At 42.3% G+C, this 22,465-nt stretch overlaps 1 protein-coding gene and 1 long non-coding RNA gene across 2 annotated transcripts; both read left to right on the top strand.

Annotated features, from left to right (window-relative positions):
- The first annotated feature begins 11,318 nt into the window (after positions 1-11,318).
- On the top strand, positions 11,319-14,054 carry LOC136965171 (uncharacterized). The gene is made up of 3 exons (XR_010879282.1): positions 11,319-11,488; positions 13,659-13,778; positions 14,042-14,054. It is a non-coding gene; the product is annotated as an uncharacterized lncRNA (long non-coding RNA).
- A 1,309-nt stretch (positions 14,055-15,363) lies between these two features.
- LOC136965585 (epoxide hydrolase 1-like) lies at positions 15,364-19,857 on the top strand. The gene is made up of 11 exons (XM_067259769.1): positions 15,364-15,386; positions 15,814-15,928; positions 16,085-16,265; positions 16,517-16,729; positions 16,899-17,028; positions 17,316-17,527; positions 17,764-17,872; positions 18,018-18,143; positions 18,368-18,572; positions 19,541-19,617; positions 19,788-19,857. The coding sequence occupies exons 1-11, from the start codon at positions 15,364-15,366 to the stop codon at positions 19,855-19,857; spliced, it is 1,461 nt and encodes a 486-aa protein (XP_067115870.1).
- Positions 19,858-22,465: the final 2,608 nt, after the last annotated feature.

The following is a 22,465-nucleotide window of genomic DNA, read 5'->3' as shown; positions in this document are numbered from 1 at the left end:
CCACTTCCGACTCTTCCGGTCTAGCTTTAAACAGTGGCTCTTTTTTTCCCTAGCTCCGAGACCTCGTGCACGCTTGCAACTAGCTGTACACGCCATACTTTGCGACAACCAGTCGCGAGCATAGATTTATTTGGTTGCGAGCGTGTGAGCTAAGGCATTGCAGTGGCAGAATGGGGTCCGATAAGAATCAGAGACATGATGCAAACTTTAAGGAAATGTATGCTGTCATCCTTTCACTTGTTTTTTAGAAATAGACTATAGGGCTAAATATAGGGCTATTCTAGATGGAACTCATCACATATGTTGTTTTTTTCTTCGTGATTTGAGTATGATTTCCAACGCATTGTATCGGATTAAATAAACTGTTAACATGAACACTTAGCTCTGTCGTTGTTCTCGCCAGGCAAAGAAAGCTTAATAGTTATTTTTGTAACATAAATCTTCCATAATGCAGACTTACCATAGCTTACTGTCAACTTTATATTCAAACGAAATGCCACGAAAATCACACTGCCTTCAGTGTGATTTAACATCAGTGTAGAAATGTGGCCTGTGTTTTATATGTTCAACCTACAAAAACAATTGGTTTTGTAGGGTTAACCCTAACCCAAACGCCTATTAATGGATATAACGTGATCTAACAAGACTTGGTAATAATGTAATAAATTGAGAAGTGTGTCTAAAATATAATCTACTTTATTGAACGTGCCTTTGAAAGGGGCATATTAACAGAACTATATACAAGACGTTTCCATCAGATATAAGTGGGGGTGAAACATAGAGTCACTGAGGACCTTCATTGTCCCACAAAAGCAGTTTGGCTTTGACACGATCAAAAAAAGAATAATGAGTGTGTTTAACAAAAGCTTCTGAAGGCAAGACTAATATTATTTAAATATATATATCATTTCCTATTGTGGTTATCAGTTAAAGTACTATTAAACTTCGTCTTTGCTCCAGATAGACATGTCAACAATCTATGCTCACGCTATAATATTTGCCATCATGTCATGAACATTTTTACGAAAAATCAAATCTATTTTAAAATAACGGGAATAAACTATATTAACAACATTTCATGTATGTGTGACAACCATTTGCCAAACTTGCTACAACAGGGCAGGGAACTCAAGCCATTTCTTTCAGCTCCAGGTAAATCGGCTATCGGCCAATGTGAACTTTTGTGCTCGTGCCCTGTTAGTATCCGCGAGCACATTTGCAGGCAACTTTTATTGACGTAAGCAAATAAATGGGGTGCTAGTTTACCCATTTCGGATTGGTTTCAAACTTAGCAAAAAACGGAAAAAAAAATTCTATGAAAAAGCTAGTAGTATGAGCCAGGTTCGAGAATCGAACAAAAATTATTGGGGAGATAGTTTTGTAAATGTTGACTGGAGTTAATAGAATAAAAACGACCGGAAGAGTCGGAAGTCAAACACGAAATGCAATACCACCTACATCCACCGGGGCCGTTGCTTCAAGCCGAGGGGCGAGGGGTGGGGGGGCTTGAGTCGAACACACCGAACGTCCACAAACACGACATTTAGTTAGCTTTTTAATTAATGTTATGGTAATTTCTTGTCCTATTTGTTTGACTTTTGTCACTTTCCCCCCCCTTCTCTTTCAAGACCTTTGTAAGGTGTTACCTTTTACAACATGTCTTGTGATGTTTTACCTTTTGTTTTGAGTCAATTTTTTTTTCTGCATTGCATTAAATAAAGTGACACATCAAAAGTGGTGTCCACACACAAATGCTATGAATAGCGAAAAAAGATAGCAATGTCAGCTGACGCCAGTCAAATTATGGTCAATATTATTTTGGGTCCGTTTTGAATTTAGAAAACCAAAATCGGAAAACGAGCTGAGCTGTTTCCCGACTACCATTTAGAAAAACGGAAAACGAAAAAACGGCCCGTTATCTGATTTTCTTTGATGTGCTTAAACATGGAAATCGGGAATTAAAATAGTGTGTGGAAATCTTCTTTCTCAATTTTTTTTTCATAGATTTTTGTTTTGTGACCGGAAGTTGCTCCCACGAGCTTAAGAGTCACATATTCAGGATGTCAGCAGAGGGCGCATAGCAGAGCAGATGAACAATAAAATTGCTCGCAGAGCAATCGAGCCTCAATGCAAAATTTGATTACATCGGACTGAAGCATGGTTCCCAGTGACGTGCGGTCAGGGGAGGCAAGGGAGGCAGTGCCTCCCCTTAGGCCGTAAGGTGAACCCTGTTATCGATTCAACCCGCTCCACAGTCTGGCATCTACACAATCTTTAGCTCATAAAAAAGAACGAGTCCTGCTAAGCTACCAAAAAAAAGTTTGTCGCTGAAATTCCAGTCGATTGTCGATGCGTCTATGTTTTATGCAGAACTAGTTTCTTCAGAGCGTAATAGGATTTTGGTGGCACGGTTCAACACGTGATCCTTCTACACCAATAAGGTAGCTGCTTTTTGTCAACATGGATGGATATGGTTGTCAAATAGAGGATGTGACCTTGCACGTTACAGTGTTTCCTATGTTTATTTTGCCGTGGCGGCCCGCCACGACTACATTTCTGCTGCCATGGTATTAGATGCTTTGAAATCAAAATATTTTTTTGATTATATTTTTTTGATAACAGATCTGTTATCAAAAAAATATTTAGATTTCAAAGCATCACTAATATATGTATTATTAAATTTACTGTCAAATAAAAACAAGTTGGTAAGGGTCTTATTCTTACATATAACAATGTGCTTTGAACTAACTGTAATAATGGTATCGGTATTGCTTTACAGATCTTGTTGTATTCTCTATAAGTACAGTTTAAATTATATTTTTCGAAGAAAGCTTTATATTCCAAAAGGTTACCAGACATCTTAGCCTGACGTTGTCATACTCATAATTCTAGTCAGAATATGAGTCTGATACCGCTCCGTTGGGCTGTGAGTTTGGGGCGTGTTTCAAACGAACCTGGAAAAAAATGCCTCTTCACTCAATTGGATAGACCTACAACCAATCAGAGCAACGTAGTATGTTGTTTGTTGAAAACTAATTCAACCAAAGCGCTCTTTGGTGATGTGGTTGATTACGTTACTGTTGATCATCTGTCCATCATCGTATAAAGCCCGCCCTGACAATTTGATTGGTCTGAACAGCTCTTGTTCGGACATGGTTTTTTCCCAACCGAGCGACCCCAGACCAAATTGTTTTGTGGGCGGGCTAAGTTTGTCTGGCACCCAGGCTACAGACATCTATAACATCATTCACAAACACAATGCCCTTTTCATACCAATCATATTTAAACAATGATTTCCTATTGATTACAATGACCCTATTGTTCCATAAGGCTCAAATTTTATTTTTGGGTCCGATTTTTTTTTAAATTGACATATATATTCATATGTGAATTCGGTGTTTTTTAAATTTCAATATTAAGTATTCAATGCCTTTTAAAATTCAAAACATTTAGAATTTAAACAACACCGAATTCACGTATGAATATATATTTCAATTTAAAAAAAAATCTGACCCAAAAATACAATTTAGGCCTTTAGGCTACCCCTAGCCCTTGCGCGTTCCCGTTAGAGGTGTCCCAATACCCTTTTTGATCGAGGGCTAGGGCTAAAGGCCGATTTATACTACTTCGTTTTCACGGACACAGGGAACGCCCTCTCCGACGTGAAACGCCCTCTCCGAGCCCCTCGGAGAGCTCTACGTGCACCTGACTATAGGCCGATATATGCTTCTCCGTTTTCCAAAAAACTGACACATGGGAACGCCCTCCTCTACGGGGAACGCCCTCTACGAGCTCTCTGAGAGCCCTCGGAAAGCCCCGGAGAGCTCGACTTGCACCTCCTGAATTTTCTAAAGGCCGATATATGCTTCTGCGTTTTTCGAAAAACTGACACATGGGAACGCCCTCGTCTCCGTGGAACGCCCTCTACGAGCTCTCCGTCAGCCCTCGGACAGCCTCGGACACCTTGACGTGCACCTCCTGAATTTTCTAACTATCCGTCGTAATTTCGGATAGTTACGGATACCCCCTTGGCTGTGATTGGTCAGTATTAAGAACCGCTTGCGTCAAGGGCGGGGGCGGGGTTGCCGTGATAAACAGGACGAACAGAATCCTTTGACCGCCAAATTAGACTAACAGTTGATTTTCTAAAGAAGGGAACAAAGAAACATATTGTCATTTCTAGGCATGACTAATAGGAGTTCAATATCAAATGATGATGTATTGTCTTATTAGATGCTGTTACATGTGTTTGCTCAACAATAAGAAAACTGAAGGGTCAATACTGCCTGGTAATTATAGATATGTTTACAGTGGATTGAAATCTTTCCCAGTCCTATACCAGATCCATAACAACATTTGAATTGAATTATGCAAGATCATAATTCCACAACTTAAACCTAAGGCTCATGAGAAAAGAGATGTCTTCTGCTAAATTCTTTTCCAGTTGAAGCAGTAAACCAAAGACTGCAGGAGTCAAACGAGGAGATTGGCTATTGATTAAAGTTATCAACAAAGGAGGGATCTTATGAGATTTGTGTTTGTTTTCACACCCTAAAAGGGTGTGAAAGGAGGGATTTATTTGAACTTTAAAAATATCCACTTTAAATCCTCAAATGGGTTCTTTATTTCAATATCTGTGTTTAATCATTGGTGTTCGACTGTTCGCATCTCATTTGACTCAGTTACTGCTTGATCATGGGTTGATAAGGTGATGCTGGGACTGTAACTCTTTTCTGCTTCAGGACGAGTCAGACCGGCGGGTCTGACTACCTAACCCCTGTTCTAAGGCCCCAATCCCCTGGAGACCATGTCCCCCCCCCTTTCTCACTGGATGATCTACCCCTTCCCCTTGGAGACCCTGCCCCATCTGCCCCTATGCCTCATCAGACCTAGGAGTGGTCTGCCCCCCCTTCCCCTTGAAGACCCTGCCCCAATACATCAGATGTTCGGGGAAGCCTGTTGTACATTTATGGACAGGACCATTCAAGGTCATCCAGAGAACCTCGCACGCCCTAAGGGTGCTGGGGAAAGGAAGTACGTGGTACCACTGGAGCATGTGTTCTGCTGCTCCAGAATCCAGTCATACGTTGCAGGAGTTGGTGGAGAAGAGCCAGGAGGGCCAGTGAACCGTTTGCTATTGCTACGAATGTGAGAGTCCGGAAAAGAGGGTTACGACTAGGTCAAGAGTGATACTGCTTGACCACACTAGAATTGTACTGGACTAAGAAGGTTTCCGCTATTTTACTTAAGAGTGTGCTATATCAATATCAACATGATTGTTGCTCTATCCCGTGTATCAGGTCCCTGCGCAACCAGATCATTGTCTCGGCTGTGGAGAACCCAAAGACGGGGTTCCAAATGCCGTTGCTGGGGCTGGCTGACCAGGACGAGGAGGCGGTGGTTGGTCCGGGCTATGTTGATTGATCTCTGGTGTTTTCAGAGATCAAAAGAGGGATTAAAGAATATATTGTGCTTATTAAAGTTATGTCTTATGAAACTTAGAAGTGTGCTCAGGCTTAAACATAGAGTCTCACACTGAGTGTGGGAAGCAGGCTGTTCTTTGTGTCTCTATCTCTTCATTTTCAGAAACAACCTTGAAACTGGGTGGAGATGGCACCCGAGCAGGTGGGACGCGTAGGCACATGAGAGAACAAGCTGAACCCTTTTTTGATACTTGTGTTTCAATTGCATTGTATATAATATGCTGGGGCAGGGAAAGATAGCCAGTTGGACTTCGTGAACCAGCCCAAACTCTGTTGCGGGTAGGGAAACGTAGACAACCCCAGAGCTCTGTACTTGTTGATTTCCAACTGCTGCATTAAAGCTGATATTATTGGACCTCTGCGACTCCAGACCACTCTTTCTAGAACACATATTTGTGTCATTGAATACCATCATTACATATTGGAATAGACACATAGATTTATGAATCCTTCATTGGAGAGGGTCGCCAATTGCTTGTTGCCTAATTCGTTCATCGGGCTATGGTGCGTAAGTACCCGCCGCCAGTAACATGCGCAAAGATTAGGGGGAGCCAGTTAGCTAGGTTAATGGGTAGTTAGTTAGGTGGGTAAGGGTGGTTGGTTGTGTGTGTGACTGTTGAGGTGACGCGGGCAGTATGACCGGCGTGGACGAGTTTGTGCGGGCTCCTTCCGAGGAGTTGCTGGAGGGCTGCACTAAGGATCAGCTGTTGGGGATTGCGCAGCACTATGAGATCGTTGTTAGTAGTGGTCGGTTGAAGGACCAGGTCAGGTCTGTTGTGGTGGCCGGACTGGTTGAGCTGGGAGTCCTCACCGACACCAGTTTTCCTGACAAGGAGGGTGTGGTACCATGGAAATCCCCAGGTTCTGCTCAGCTGGCGTCTGGGTTGACTTTCGAGCAACAGAAGGAGTTGTTGGAGTTGCAGTTGGAACGAGACAAGTGGGGAAGGAAGCTCGAGTAGGAGCGGACGAGGGTCGAGTGTTATCGCCTAGATTTGATTAGGGAGGGCAAGCTTGCTAGTGACGCCATGGGGTCCTCTTTTTTTTCTGGTGAGACTTTTGATGTGGGCGGCCTACGGTTGGTTCCGAAATTCAACGAGGAAGATCCGGATACTTTTTTGTTGTTGTTCGAACGTGTAGCCGTTGCCCGTAGGTGGACCGATTCAGATCGCACTTTATTGTTGCAGTGCGTTTTGACGGGCAGAGCTCAGGAGGCTCTGTCGCCGTTGACGGTCGCTCAGAGTGGCGTCTACCGGTCTGTAAGGGATGCAGTACTGAAGGCGTATGAGTTGGTCCCGGAGGCGTATCGTCAACGTTTTCAAACTCTAAAAAAGTGGAAGTGATCTTGGGGAACATGTTGTGGAAAAAACATCACACTGCTGTAATTATGAAGATAGAGAAATGATTATGGATTATATGATTGAAAATGAACCTCTTAATCACCTTTATTACTTTTATTTGCTATATTACTGAAAAACAGATGCAAAGCTGTTGACTGATTAGTATTACCACTAAAATGTAGAAGATATAAAGGCCAAAATGTGGATGTCCAGATAGATAGAGTTTGAGTGCAAGAGAGAGAAGTATGTGTGTAGGCCTTTCCCATTGTAGTGGCAAAATTTCATGTCCAAATTCTTGTTGTTAATCCTCACCACTTACTCATGTGTGTAGGTTGAAAGTTTTGTTCTGACGCATATCTGTGGCTAGCTTTCAATTTCTTTCGTTAGTTGTGCACAGTTGAACTACTCACAAGACTCAGATGCCTGACCTTTGATGTCTTATATTTTTTTTGTTCTTTAACAGAATCTCCACGCTTGCAGCAGTTATAACACAATTTCAAAATAAAATAATAATTGCAAACTTCAATATTCGATTACGGATAATGGTCAAAAAGCTGTATACTTCCCAACTGCACACGTCTCACAGATCTAGTCACACATTCTCATCACATGTGCATCACAGGATCCACACCATCCAATAGCAATTCAACATCATCATTCACCATTACTTACAGACTGTACATCACTAACTGTCAGATATTAACTCAGAATAAATTCTTAACCAAATTAAACATTGTAAATTAAATAATCAAATGCAAAATATTAACAAAGCATTTTCCTATAATTTGGCTCCCCATTGGACACCCATGAAGGACTACAAAGCCCAGATATTGAGAACTACAAGCGCCAGACATCAGAGGACAGATTTATGTCCTCAAACTTAGTGTCCCTGTGCAGCTGGGTGGCAAGGCCTCACAAGGGCCCTGGAAGGGGAAGGTAGAGGAAAAGTACTGGCAATGTAAATTTTGTGACAATTGACCAACCGGGTGTGAAATACATAAATGCATCTGTGACCAGATATAATGTACCAATAATAAAATATCATACGATAATGGAGAGTAAATATATAAGCAAATGTCCGGAGAAAAATTCCAGTCTGATCTCGAGACCACACTCACGTTTTGTTGGAATCAATCCTTTGTGTTAGATTCGAATAAACACTTTGCATCATACTTTGCTGCCGTTTCCGTGCTGTTTTAAAACTTGGATATTGGGTAAAAACTTAGATTATTAATCCACGACAAACACCCTGGCTGGAAACCAGGTCTGGCCTGCTCTACCATCTTCCCTGGGGGTTACTTCTGCGCCAGAAGGGGGGGAGCCCATCGTGTGTGGGGACCCAGCAGTGTTTGCGCGGTGACACGGGCCATGGGCCGTGCTAATGCTGGAGACGGTGAGGTTGTTGTCGATACATCAGAGTCAGTTTCTTTCCCTGTGCCTGCTTTCCCTTTATCTGTTTCTCGCAGTGAGCTGGGGAGAGTCACACACACGATCTTACACTGAAGGAGCTGTTTGACCAGGTTTTTCCTGTGGAGGACATGGAGAGTTCTGGCCAGGGGTACTTTATTCGGGAGGGGTTGTTGGTGAGAAAATGGCTGCCTAAAAGTGATCATTTTGTGGGAGAGGCTGTATTTCAGATTGTGATGCCGGTAAAGTTCAGGGAGATTGTGTTGCAGGTTGCACATTATGACATAGCGGGACATTTAGGGGTTAGGAAAACCTACGATCGAGTACTGAGGTACTTTTTCTGGCCCCGGTTGAAGACCACGATTTCGGCCTATATAAAGACCTGCCATGTCTGCCAACTGACTGGTAAGCCTAACCAGACAGTTAAACCTGCCCCGCTGTATCCAATCCCTGCAGTCGGTCAACCTTTTGAACGATTTATCATCGACTGTGTGGGTCCCCTGCCCCGTTCCAAAACTGGTAGTACCTATTTGCTGACGGTGATGTGTCAGTCCACCAGGTACCCTGCTGCTTACCCTCTACGTAACATCACCACTAGGTCGGTGGTGAAGGCGTTGACCCAGTTAATTTCCATTTTTGGCATCCCCAAGGTAATACAAAGCGATCAGGGTTCTAACTTCACCTCTGGCATGTTTTCTGCCATCCTAAAGCTGCTCAGAGTTAAACACTCGTTGTCTAGCGCCTACCATCCACAGAGTCAGGGGGCCCTGGAGCGTTTCCATTGTACTCTGAAGTCGTTACTGCGAGCATACTGCTTGGAAATGGATCGCGACTGGGAAGAAGGTTAGCCATGGTTGTTGTTGGCAGCTAGGGAAGTGACGCAGGAGAGAACGGGTTTTAGTCCGAAAGATTTGGTATTCGGCCATGCCGTTCGTGGTCCCCTGGCTGTGTTACAGGATGATTGGAAGGCCTCTGCGCCTCCAGTGAACCTGCTGGATTTTGTAAATGGTTTTCAGCGTTGGTTGTATGAAGCTGGGAAGATGGCCAAGGTGAATCTTGAAGCCTGTCAAACTAAGATGAAGCGTCTGTTCGACCGCCGTGCTGAATGCGGGAGTTTAGCCCTGGTGATCAGGTACTTGCATTGTTACCGGTTGTAGGATCTCCTTTCCAAGCCAGCTTTACTGGTCTGTACTCGGTGGTTTGCAAGGTTTCGGATCAGAACTACCTGATCGCTACAACCTTTCGGAAAAGGTCAATCCAGTTGTGTCATGTCAACCTGTTAAAACCTTATTACGTCCGTTCCTCTCCTTTAGACTCTATACCAGAGGTGAAACCCGTGGCTTTAACTGTGGGGGTGGCCGACTCTCCTCCTTTCCTGGCAGGGGGGGTTGAGGAGGAGTCGTCCTCACCGGATGACTGTGTGCTCAGAGGGAGACTAAGGAACTCTGAGTCCCTGGTTACCCTGGAGACCGCTTTGGGCCATTTGTCGGCAGTCCAGTGTAGGGAGTTGGCTGGGATGATACAGGGTTTCCCACAGCTGTTTGCGGATGCTCCATCTCGTACACACTTGATTCAACATGACATCGAGGTGGGGGATGCTGCGCCAATCCGGCAAAGGTTTTATCACGTGTCCACGGAGAAACGGGTGCAGTTGGATGCCGAGGTTCAATACATGCTTGACCACAACATAGCGGAGCCCTTTGGTTCCAGCTGGGCCTCGACCTGTTTGTTGGTTACAAAGCCCGATCACACTTTTCGCCCATGTACAGACTACCGTAAGGTTAACGCCATTACTAAGGCTGACTCCTACCCTCTGCCTCGCATGGAGGACTGTGTTGACCAGGTGGGCTCTGCAAGATTTGTTAGTAAATTTGACCTCCTCAAAGGGTACTGGCAGGTCCCTTTGACGGCTCGGGCACAGGAAGTGGCTGCTTTTATCACTCCTTCAGGGTTGTACTCGTACACCGTTATGCCGTTTGGTCTGTGTAATGCCCCTGCAACCTTCCAGCGTCTGATGAACAGGGTCGTTTCCGGGCTGGTCGGTTGTGCGGTGTACTTGGACGATGTGGTGATTTACAGTAACACCTGGAATGAACATTTGCAGCGGATTCAGGCTCTGTTCCTACGCTTAGCCTGGGCGAGGCTTACAGTAAACCTGGCCAAGTGTGAGTTTGCCCAGGCCACCGTGACTTAGCCGATGGCCAGCCGATGGCCGGCCGATGGCCAATCGATCAATCAGGAGAGACCTGGGATGAGTGAAAGATGTTTATTACAGAATAATAAATGTACTATGGTGTTTGGAGCTTGAACCCCACGGGGAATTATATAGATCAACGGGCGCCTGCCCATTGCCCGAAGAAGAATCCCCCACGGAGTCCAGACACTGGTGGCGGCAGCCGACGACCAATCGAGCCGAAGTGCAGGGATCGGTCTTGCCTGACTGAACTTGCGCAAGCTTCATATGGCCAGCTGATGGCCGGCCGATGGATAGCTATGTCGCCGAGCCTACTTGACCCCAATGGCTATTAAAACTGTCTATATGAACGTAAATATATATATAAAATATATATAATATGTATATGTGTGTGTGAACATTTTGGCGCGGTCTTTAAAACATTAGCAAACCAAAACTCTTTCTAGCACGTGTATTGACAGGGAGAGCCGAACCTGTGTTGTCGATGCTGAGAAAAGGAAGAGACCAGAGCCCGTCTACAGATATTAGACATTCTCTGAAGACTCAGAGCTTGCCGTAAAGTAGTCTCTCTGGCCGTACAATGTGTATGACGTCATTGACATTGTAAAAGGCTTTTTAGAACAAAAAAGCGACTTAAAAAAAATCTAACACCCAGCAGTGTGTATTTGTTTTACCTCCCCTTTCGAATTCAAAATTCAAATTACTAGAAAAAAATATGTATCCTGAGAAAAGTGGATTTTGATGGGTATAGCTGCATAGACCTCCCTTCATTCTGCACTCGACCGTTAGCGCCCTCGTATGGAGCTAGAGTGGAACTGCAACCAGTTGAGAACCCGGAAGTTTCCCGAGAGTGAGAGTTCTCCCCATATTAGACATTCTCTGATAGCACATAAACACGCCAGAAGATTTGCTGTAACCATAGCCACGATCCACCTCAAAATTGCATGGTAGTCAGCAGAATTCAATAACACTCTGCATTTTGGCTTGAGCACAGATGATATTATGACTTGCTCACCATACTGGAGACAGTAAAGGCATCAAGGCTAGTGCTGATTAGAGGCAGTAAGGTAAGCATTTTATGTTCACTGTTCGTCTTCTATAATCTATAGGCTATACGGTATTGCTTACACATTGTGTATTGTCTGTAAATTGTATATTGTCTGTATTGTTTGAGGGTCACCAACGACCAGAATTAAATTCCTTGTGCGTGTTAACATACTTGGCCAATAAATATGATTCTGATGATTAATTATATAGCCTACATTTTTACTGCATCCCATATAAACTTAGAGCTACATTCCTACTGTTGTACTCGCCATTGTTCTCTCTCATATATATTTATTATTTTCCCACCCCTAAAAAAACTTGAATATTTGCACTACATAACGTTAACGTCGGTGTCAAAATGTTCGTCTTGGTCCCGATTGAGTTGCTTTTAACTCAATTGACCTAGCTAACTACACTTCTGCTGTGTGGGAATCGAATCGAGTTAACCAGTCGAAAGGCGTACAAAAATACAAGAGCACAGCCTACAATCTCCCCAGAAATTCTACCCTCTCTGTCTTTGCAATATTAACGCAAGACTCTAATAGGGACATACATTGACATTCACAGGGCTCTCAAGTTTTGAAGATAGGCAACATTCTCTATATATTCTCTGTCTATATTCTCTCATAAAAATTAATTGCTTTTTAACTGACATCTTTGAAAGGCAGCAATGATTAATGCATCCATGGCCAGGATATAATTATATGATTTTAAAAGTGACCTATAACATCGACTATGCAATAAACTTACATTTATTTAGTGCTAATAAAATTCTTAAGCCTATTTGGAGAGAGATGTTTATAATGTGACAATATGTCAGTCACCATGTGATAACGAAAATATGACCTAGTCCATATGGCCTAGACTACTTGTTCTGAGCATTATCTGGGAAACATTGTCTAACAGCCAAGTTGTCGTTGTTTGTGTCAAACAAGTTGTGAATTAGTTGTAACATTAAAACAGGAGATGATAGTCTGTGCTCAAAGTGATGCTCGATGCTCGAGTGGGTGAACGAAACTTTCCAGGATATGCTTTTTTTTCATTGGTTGTTGCGTTAAATATTACCCAGATACAATAGTGCTATTTTCTGATTGGTTATTGTGTAGCCCCTTTGTTTTTTTTGATTGGCTGATAATTGGAAGGCTCGACTAAGAACTCCAGGGGAGACGCCCTTGATTCCTGCCGGTTCCATAGTGAGAGCGGCGCGGTCAGAGAAGTTTCGGTTGGGCGCTGCAGCATATAAAATATATTATAAATATTTTTTCTGCGTGAGAAATACAATGTGTGGCGGGAGTGCGTGACAAAAGACCGAAATGAGTGACTGTCACGCTCAATGCGTGACACTTGAGAGCCCTGCATTCATAGGTGTAGTTTGTACAGTATTAGGATACAAAACTTTATTTAGATAGAGTAGTTTCCCCCAGATATCAATCATAGGCCTACTATACTTAATTTTGTATTTAATGGCTTTGTGAATGTAGAAAACATATAGTGACATCTCTTTTCCTAGCACAATAGTCAGTGATTGGAGGATTAGAGTTAAAACTCATTGTAATCGCCACACTTTTCAGCAAAGTCACAAAAGCCTTCTGCTTATCAGATAGCTTTAATGCAATTTGTTCTGCAACATCATAATGCCTTTGTCACAGCCAGCTTACAGTCAAATAAATATTGAATTGTGTTGCCTTTCACAATTTCAGATTTCACTCCTGTTCAGATGGAAGCTTTCAGCACAATTCTCAGGGCCCTTGTTTTAGTCATTGCTGTGTTGGCGGCCAGTTCTGAGCAACAATACGGATCAGATGTTAAAGAGGCAGCAAACTTTGCTGTTGGGTTCCATAACCGCATGAGTAACTGCACATATGCCTACAAGGTCATCGCCATCCTGTTAAACACATCTCAGGTCTGTAGACAAACTGGCCCTGCGCCCTGATAAACATTTCTGCTTTTGGTATGAAAACGAGGACATGATGTACGTAAACTTCTCCATTGGGAGTGTGAGTGTTTGGTAGTGTCTGAAGGGGCACATTGGCACACATTAGCTTTTTAGGAATTAACAAAAAGTTGTGTCGAAGAATTCACAGGGGCAACTTCTATCTCACTATAAACATGATGATTTACAACAGTATGATTAATGAACAAAATATGCATAGAAGACAATGTAATCAGTCAGGTTATTTTTACCCCTAGATTTACCCTCCGGCTCGTGTAAAGTACACCATGACTGTACAAGTAGGACAGACCGTTTGCAAGAACGAGCCCACTGTAAATCTGGCTGACTGTAGCTTACAGAATGCTGAGGATTCCAAGGTAATGGAGGATGTGAATTTATCATTAACGAATATATAGAGGTAAATTTGTGAAATATTACAAGAAATTTATATAGTAAAAAATAGTACAAAAATGTATAAAATGTATGCATAAAATAAAGAAATAGAGCATTGTGTGATCAATTGTGTGAAACGGATTTGAAAAGGGATAATGTGTCGGCTATAGAATGTGTTCGTTGAATACATACAATGTGATGTTTTAGGGTATCTAATGTATATATTATTATCCTTCTTTCTTCCCAGACTATGACCTGCCACTTTGTTGTGATGGCTGTCCCACATTCTGATGTTCCGAGCTATCTACTGGAGGATCAATGTCACTGATACTGTACAAGATTTCAAAATAATGTAATTTCACTGAACCTGTTGCAGACTGATTTATTGAACACATCTCAATAGCGAGATAAAAATATTAATTAATCATATATTAATTATGTCAGCCTTGTTGTGAACTGTGGACTAGCATACTGGAAGAGGAATTAACAAAAATTGAGTTAATTAAGTGATTGAATAAGTCTTTGAGCAACTCATCCTTTCTTGGAAGTTATAATGTTCCTGCCACACTGTTCTTGTCATGGCCCTTAATAAATGATTCTGATTGAATTTGTATAAATGGCAATGTTGACTGATAGTGGGAGTCCTAACTTTATTTTTACTTTATTTTTGTAGTTTTCAAATTCCTTTTTACTTCAAATATACTGAATGTCTTGAAAACAGGTTTACAGCATATATTTATTGTCAGCCTAATGAAAAGTCTCAATCAATAATCAAACTTTTCTCATATTACTTTTACATGAGGATTACAGGAGTGAGACTGAATCGGATTAAACAATATGTTCAATCATAACATGATTCTTATAAAGGGGATATGTAAATCTTCCCAATGGCAAACGTATATAGGACTTGCAACATCTTTAGTAGCAACTTACTAGCAGTTGACTCACATAAACCTTGTCAGAAGGCCTTGTTGTCATGACATCCTGGCAAAATAGGTGCCAGCCTCTTCAGCATTCTTTGTTTAACATAATCAACATTTGATTAACTCAACATTTAATACATCGGCAATATAATCAATACAAATTTTGGATACAGGATTTAGAGACTGTATTTGATTAACAACTTTATCAAACTTATATAATTTAATAGCAGAATTAATAAACATAAGTATTATTTGTGACTGTTTGGTATACCTAGATTCCAAGGATTCCTGAAATAAAGCTCAATGTTTGTATCTTAGAACCTAAACATGTATCAATACTAAATATACCTTTAGTGCAGATTTAAGAAACTTTTCACACTAATTTACACCACAACAATTAACATGGTACCATTAAAACTATTATGTTAAGCAAGTAATGCTAACCTTAACCCTATGTTCTTCATCTACTCATACATACTAACTGTGACTCTTGCTTAAACTAGCCAAAAAGAGATTAAACAGCTTTAATTGAAATGGTCTCACATGGCTAGATTTAGATTAAGCTCTTTCCTAGTACCTACTTAGTGACTGCAGGCTGTCTGGATGTAAGGTAAAGGTCTCATTGAAACCTCGTCACTGATCAGACATGCATGCAGCTGTGTCTTCAAGGTGAGTTGTGTGTGTTGTATTTTCACATGTCGTGACGGCGTCACATTTTTTTCTTTCTGAATGCAATGTTTTTAGAGAGATTATAGTGAGTTAAGCATATGAAGAATGTGGTGGTTCGATTTAGGAATACTAATTAGGTTTTATAGACTGTTAAGCTGGGCAGACCAACAGCAAGTTCACAGAAGTGAAATGAAATACAAACCTATAACACTGTGCATACACTGTATGTCTGTAGACACCAGTACCTCACATCTTTGACTGGTAATATAGAAAAATTGTTGAAAGAGTTGTATATCAAATTAAAATACAATGGTAGATGATTCTGAGTAGTTTCCATTTGTCACAGACTCCACAACTGTAGACTCAACATATCTCTAGCTGGTCTCAGGTCCAGGGGTCCTCTCTTGCCCCGGCTGGTTGGTGCCAGAACAGTCACCACCATTCCAATTGGGGATGGCTGGTGGGGGTCAGAAAGACAACAGAGGTCTAATGACACCGGAATCTATCAATTTACGGTGGAAACCTCAGATGAGGAAATAAAGGTAACGTGAATGACAGTAAGAGCCAGTAAGACGTGTAGAGGTCCCAGTAAACTGACATGTGGATTCATTCTTTAGAATAGTGCCAAGTAGGACGTAAACATACATAGAAATGATTATGTTTCCAAGAAAGGTGAACATTCCCCTCTTTGTCCTCAGGATCTTCACCAACGTCTTGACAGAGCCAGATACACCGATGCTTTGGTGGATTCCCAATTCAACTACGGCTTCAACTCAGCATACCTCCAACGAATTGCCTCGTATTGGAGGAATCAGTTTGATTGGAATGGACAGGTCGACGTCCTCAACAAATACCCACATTTCAAAACCCGAATTGAAGGTAACTTATTTTTACACCACAAAAGTGAAAATATCGTTATTAGATTACCTCTGTACATGTTAAAAGACAACATAAAACAAAAACATTAAATGTTTTGAATCAAGTAAACGTCACTACAGTGCAAAATGTAACAACGATAAAATATCTAAAATAGATATTCATGTTATGTACCACTGAGCAGCTCAATCAGGCTGGATAGGACAAGTAGAAGTATGGGTTGGTTGCTCCATCTTGTTCATTTGGGGATCCAGGTCTGGATGTGCACTTCCTTCACATGAGTTCTCCTCATGTGCCTGACGGACAGGCAGTTCAGCCTGTGATGCTTGTCCATGGTTGGCCCGGGTCCTTTTTTGAGTTCTACAAGATGCTACCCTTCCTGCTTCAGCGTGAGGATGGCCTGGCCTTTGAAGTAATCTGCCCCTCCATCCCAGGCTTTGGCTACTCAGACGCCCCACAACAGCAAGGTACGCATGCAGCCTAACATTTCTGCAAGGAAACCTTTAAGTTTACTTTTGACACTAAACTGTAGTATGAAAAGATGATTTTACCCGTTGCTGTTGTGCAATGTCCACACATTGTGCATCTCAAACTGGCTTCTGTGCTGCAAGGTGAATCTAATGTTTGTTCCTGTAGGGTTTGATACTTTAGCAGCAGCTCGAGTGTTCCTCAAGTTGATGGAACGTCTAGGTCACAGCCAGTTCTACCTACAAGGAGGGGACTGGGGCTCCATCATCACCAACAACATGGCCCAGATGAGACCAGAGTAAATAAAACCCATGGTAGTATTTCGCAGCCTTGTCTTTCAGTAAAAGAGACACTGGCACTCGCAGTATAAAACCTCTGATGACTGGATAGTTTGTGTAGACCCACGCTAAAGTTTATAGGAGAATGCAAACTTGTTATTCAGTAATGGGAAGCATGTCTCACCCGCTGTGATATCCCAGGATCTTGGTCTGATACAAGATCATAATTTTTATAATAGTCCAAAAATCAAAGTGCATTCTGACAGTGTTACTGCATGAATTCTTCATTATATTGCATTGCTGCAAGGTCTGTGAAAGGTCTTCACCTCAACATGTTCAACGTGCCTTTCGGGGGTCCGGCCATGTTCCTGTCCTTGCTGCTGGGATCTTACCTCCCCTCCCTCGTTGGATTTTCAAAGGAAGATGTCAAACGCCTCTACCCTGTGGAGAAGAATTTCCACGCTCTACTGAGGGAGACCGGCTACCTACACATGCAGGCCACCAAGCCAGACACAGCAGGTCAGCTACAAGCACAAGGCCTCCATGTCTCATTTTGTCCATCCAATTGAACATCACCCTTATGAAACTGTGAGTCGTGTTGAATTATAATGTTGCAGCAATCAGTAATGTATAAAAAAAACAGTTTTTGTGTCAACTGGGCCGGTCTTACTGCAGGTGCTTTAAAACTAAGAATCAGCAGTCTGGACATTAGCATTAGCGATCACAGCTTTCTCCTCCCTCGGTTCCCTCTCCAGGGTGTGGACTTAATGACTCTCCTGTGGGCTTAGCGGCCTATATCTTGGAGAAGTTCTCTGCCTGGACTGATTCTGAAAATAGGAATCTTGAGGACGGAGGACTGGAGAGGTACAGTAACAAGCACATTTTCTTTGATGAAACTGACAGAATCTAAATAAAATACAATAATAAACACTTTCGTGCTGTATCACTGAACATTTAAATGAGAGTTATATATTGCTTGAGTAATAATAAGGGCAGCATTTTGTTTTAGGAAGTACCAACTTGATGATCTCCTTACCAATGTCATGATTTATTGGACAACTGGCTCCATAATTCCTTCGATGCGCTTCTATCGTGAGAATTTAAAGGAAAATATTCTAAAGAGAGTTGATGCGAGGTAAGGTTGATACTGATGTCTTTACTTGTTCCGATTGTCTCTGGCAAACCTAGCACACTGAAGCTACAGTAACACACTGATGTAGCAATTCCACATCCTATCAATATCCACCAACCTAGAAAAGCTGCAATTTTTGCTCAATGACACTGACAAAATGTTGCGACATGATGGGTTTAAACAACGTTTGACTGACATGGACCTTTTGTTGCCTTTTGTGATAACAGGACAGGGGTGTATGTGCCCACCGGACTAGCAGCCTTCCCTGAAGAGCTGTTCCACTGCCCCCCTCCTTGGGCTCGTCGCAAGTATCAGAACATTTTGTCCTACTCTTTCATGCCCCGGGGGGGTCACTTTGCTGCCTTCGAGGAGCCTCAACTGCTAGCTGATGACTTTAGGAAGTTTGTGATGGCAGTGGAGTCAAAGGCCAAGGTCAGCTAGATTAAAGCTAAATTCATGTCAAGGAGGTACACAGAACCTTTTCACAAGACTTGACTGATTGGTGTCCAAAGGTGGTAATTAATAAACTTTAAACGCTACATTATAAAATTGTTATGGTAGGCTTGTAATGTCATTAAGATTAAGAACAACTTCAACATCAAATATATAATTGCACTTTTTTGATATACTAACATAATGTATTCAGTTATTTAATTAATAACAACCAAAGCAAATAAAAGTTGTAGTTATATTTATTTCACTTTACCAATCCCTTTGTCTCAGAACAGTGTTTGGCCTTGGTAGAGGTTTCCTTTCAGCCTCCTGTTCCTTTTGTGAAGTAATGAAGTAATCCCAGCTCTCCTTCTCCTTCTGTCAGCCCCTCAGCTGGTTACCTGTGGCTGCTAGTCCATATGTCTCACTTCTCTCTCTGGCTTCCAAGTCAAGTGGCTTTTATTATCATTCAATCATATACAGCAATATATGTGGAGTGTAATGTCTGCGGTTGTGATATCAGGTGTGTGTGCAGGAGTAAATATTATTTTCTTATTTTCTTTCAATAAAAAGTGCAGGGGAACAGATTCGCTGTTTTTGAAAAGTGGTCGGGACATGTCATAATATATAATTAAACCTACGCCCCTGTGTAATAATGTACTACACCACACCTGAATGGTATATTCATTGTCATGTTCTGGACCTCTGTGAAGCAGCACATTTCCTGTCCTCTATATCAGTGTTTACAGCCAGAGCTGGGACCTCCACCGTTCAGGGTTTGCTCAGCCAGGGGATCTGCTGTCAGGAGCTCCTCATCTCTCCAGCAGCCTTGCTTCAGATGTCATCCTCATCACACACACACAGAAACATACACGTGGGATGGGAATCTCAGTTGAGCAGAGAGGAATGTGCATATGCCCTGTTGTTTATGGTCATTTGCCTCTTTCTCTGTGTCTGTGTGTTGTCAGCATGTGTTCCTCTGCTGTGTCATGGCAACACCGGCAGACCTTCCTTCCGTCCTGCAGGGAAGGACACCAGGCGGAATGCAAGACTTTCTTTTTCCAGGTCAGAGTAAAACTGTGTCTCTCTATGCTGTCTATGATTCTATTATCAAATCCCCTTATGGTATTAACACTAGACACTCATTTGATTCTTAAAAGTTGCAAGGTACAATGATCATCCTACTACTCTCTCCATAACCTCCTCTGTGTGAAGGCTGCTGGTATTCCAGTTCACCCCTGAGAGGGATGTGGAAAAAGTTGAGGACCCTGTCCTGGAGCTGTAGAGGACACTGAATCTGCCCAGCAACCACAACCAGGAGCAGGAACTAGGCCAAAGTCAGCGGCCAGTTTCCTGACAAGGACCAGACCCACACTCACGGTCAGGACCAAACAGTGGCCCAACTGACTCTTTCTCTTTTGCCTAAGGTACAGTAAAGTGGTTCTGTTGAGTCATGGTGCATCAGACCAGCTAGCTGTATCTGTGACAGATTGGACCATCCTCAGGACTTGCTGAAGAATGGCTCTGGAGCACAGAGCTTGTCAAGCTACTGAGTTCAACCATTGGGTGAGGCAGCTCCATGTCAGCACAGAGGAGAGAGAAGCAGAAGAAGAGGCAGGGGTGGATGGCTGAGGACTCATGGTGAGGACAGATAGCAAAGAGAAGAGATATCAGACTGATATCTAATGAAAACAAACAGATTTAAAGTCCAAAACATAATGTGGAGGATCATTACAAACGTGTTGACTGTAATCGCTGGACAGTGACTGTGTACATGTGTGGAATGTCTTGGGTGAGTGTTACTTGGATGTGTACAGTTCATGTTGAGAATGTTGGAAGTACTCATATACCCTCATAGCTCATATACATATTTTAATTGCACATGTTTTTCTAGTCTTACTCACATACTGTATTTAATCTTGCTTTCTTTAAAGGTCCCATGACATGAAAACTTCACATTAGGAGGTTATTTAACATTAATATGAGTTCCCCTAGACTGCCTTTGGTCCCCCAGTGGCTAGAAATTTCGATAGGTGTAAACCAAGACCTGGGTATTCTTCTCCGCCTTTGAGAAAATGAGAGCTCCAACGCTCAGTTTAGAAAATCCCCCTATTGTGACGTCACAATAGGGAAGGTTACCTCCCCTCTCTCTGCTTTGCCCGCACAGAGAATTTGGCCCACCAATGAAAAAATGAGCTACGACTGTGCGAGCGCGACATTGGTTTTTCCTCGAGACATCATGGCTTGCAAACGACCGAAGCATGGCAGTTAGCTCCGCCTCTTTCTTCCTCATAGCATTTAAAGCTACAGACACAGAAACGTCACGTCCTGAGGAAAGCTCATTGTGGGACTGCTCGTAGTGGCTGTAATTCTGCACCAAGGCTGAATTTCGGGAAAGAGACTTCAGATACAGTATTTGGGGACCACTAAGGCCTATATAAAAGCATCCAAAAACAGCATGTCATGGGATCTTTAAACACAATTTACTCCAATTCTCACTCCAACAGTCATTTCCAATAGTTGATCATTTCCAATACTTGTGGATCCAAGCAGATGCATAGTTGGTGAAGATCTTGATCCACGTGCTGATGTTGGAGGGTTCTGCTCCCTGGCTAGTTGAGCAAACTCAACTCTCACAGTGTGACCTCTCAGATCTCCCTGACATATAGCCTGGGGAGCTAGGGCAGTTTAATCAGGGACTATATACAATACACAGCACATTAGTCAGGGTTAATTTAACCAGGAACATTCATTTGACTTGTAGAGTTATACTTTACCAGGTCAACTCTCATGAGATGGAGGCATAGTCCTGATGTACGTGCAGTTCTATGGGCATTTGGGAAGCACTCTGTGACATTGCTTGTAAATAAAGACAAGGAAAACCTCAGAGGACAACTGAGAGAAAACATGTTAGAAACCTTGTGAGGAGCAGGTCAGTGAGGGATCCCCTCCTGTTATAATTACACTGTTGTAATTATGAAGATGGAGAAATGATTATGGATTATATGATTGAAAATGAACCTCTTAATCACCTTTATTACTTGTATTTGCTATATTACTGAAAAACAGATGCAAAGCTGTTGACTGATTAGTATTACCACTAAAACGTAGAAAATATAAAGGCCAAAATGTGGAAGTCCAGATAGATAGATTTTGAGTGCAAGAGAGAGAAGTATGTGTGTAGGTCTTTCCCATGAAGGACTACAAAGCCCAGATATTGAGAACTACAAGCGCCAGACATCAGGGGACAGATTTATGTCCTTAAACTCAGTGTCCCTGTACAGCTGGGTGGCAAGGCCTCACGAGGGCCCTGGAAGGGGAAGGTAGAGGAAAAGTACTGGCAATGTAAATTTTGTGACAATTGACCAACCGGGTGTGAAATACATAAATGCATCTGTGACCATATATAATGTACCAATGATAAAATATCATAAATAATGGAGAGTAAATATATAAGCAAATGTCCGGAGAAAAATTCCAGTCTGAGCTCGAGACCACACTCACGTTTGTTGGAATCAATCCTTTGTGTTAGATTCGAATAAACACTTTGCATCATACTTTGCTGCCGTTTCCGTGCTGTTTTAAAACTCGGATATTGGGTAAAAACGTAGATTATTAATCCACGACACTCCTCCAGAGATGGTTGGTGACACACAGAGGTGTAGATCAGAGGCACAATAATGCAGCATGAGCAGTAAAAAAGAAAAGAACATGTGCAATTGGATGGTGAAAAACAGAACATCCAGAGTTCCAGATCAGTAGAGCATCAGCAGAGGCCCGCACTGGCGTCTGTCAGTTTAGGCAGAGGACGGTGCGCTTGTGTTCCAGGCCAGCAGCCAGAAGATGGACCAGGATCCCATCATAACTACAGCTCTGACTTGTTGTACCTGGTA

Source organism: Osmerus mordax, chromosome 21 (genome assembly GCF_038355195.1).
Source record: "Osmerus mordax isolate fOsmMor3 chromosome 21, fOsmMor3.pri, whole genome shotgun sequence".
NCBI lineage: Eukaryota > Metazoa > Chordata > Actinopteri > Osmeriformes > Osmeridae > Osmerus > Osmerus mordax.
This window is presented reverse-complemented; position numbering and strand designations above follow the sequence as displayed.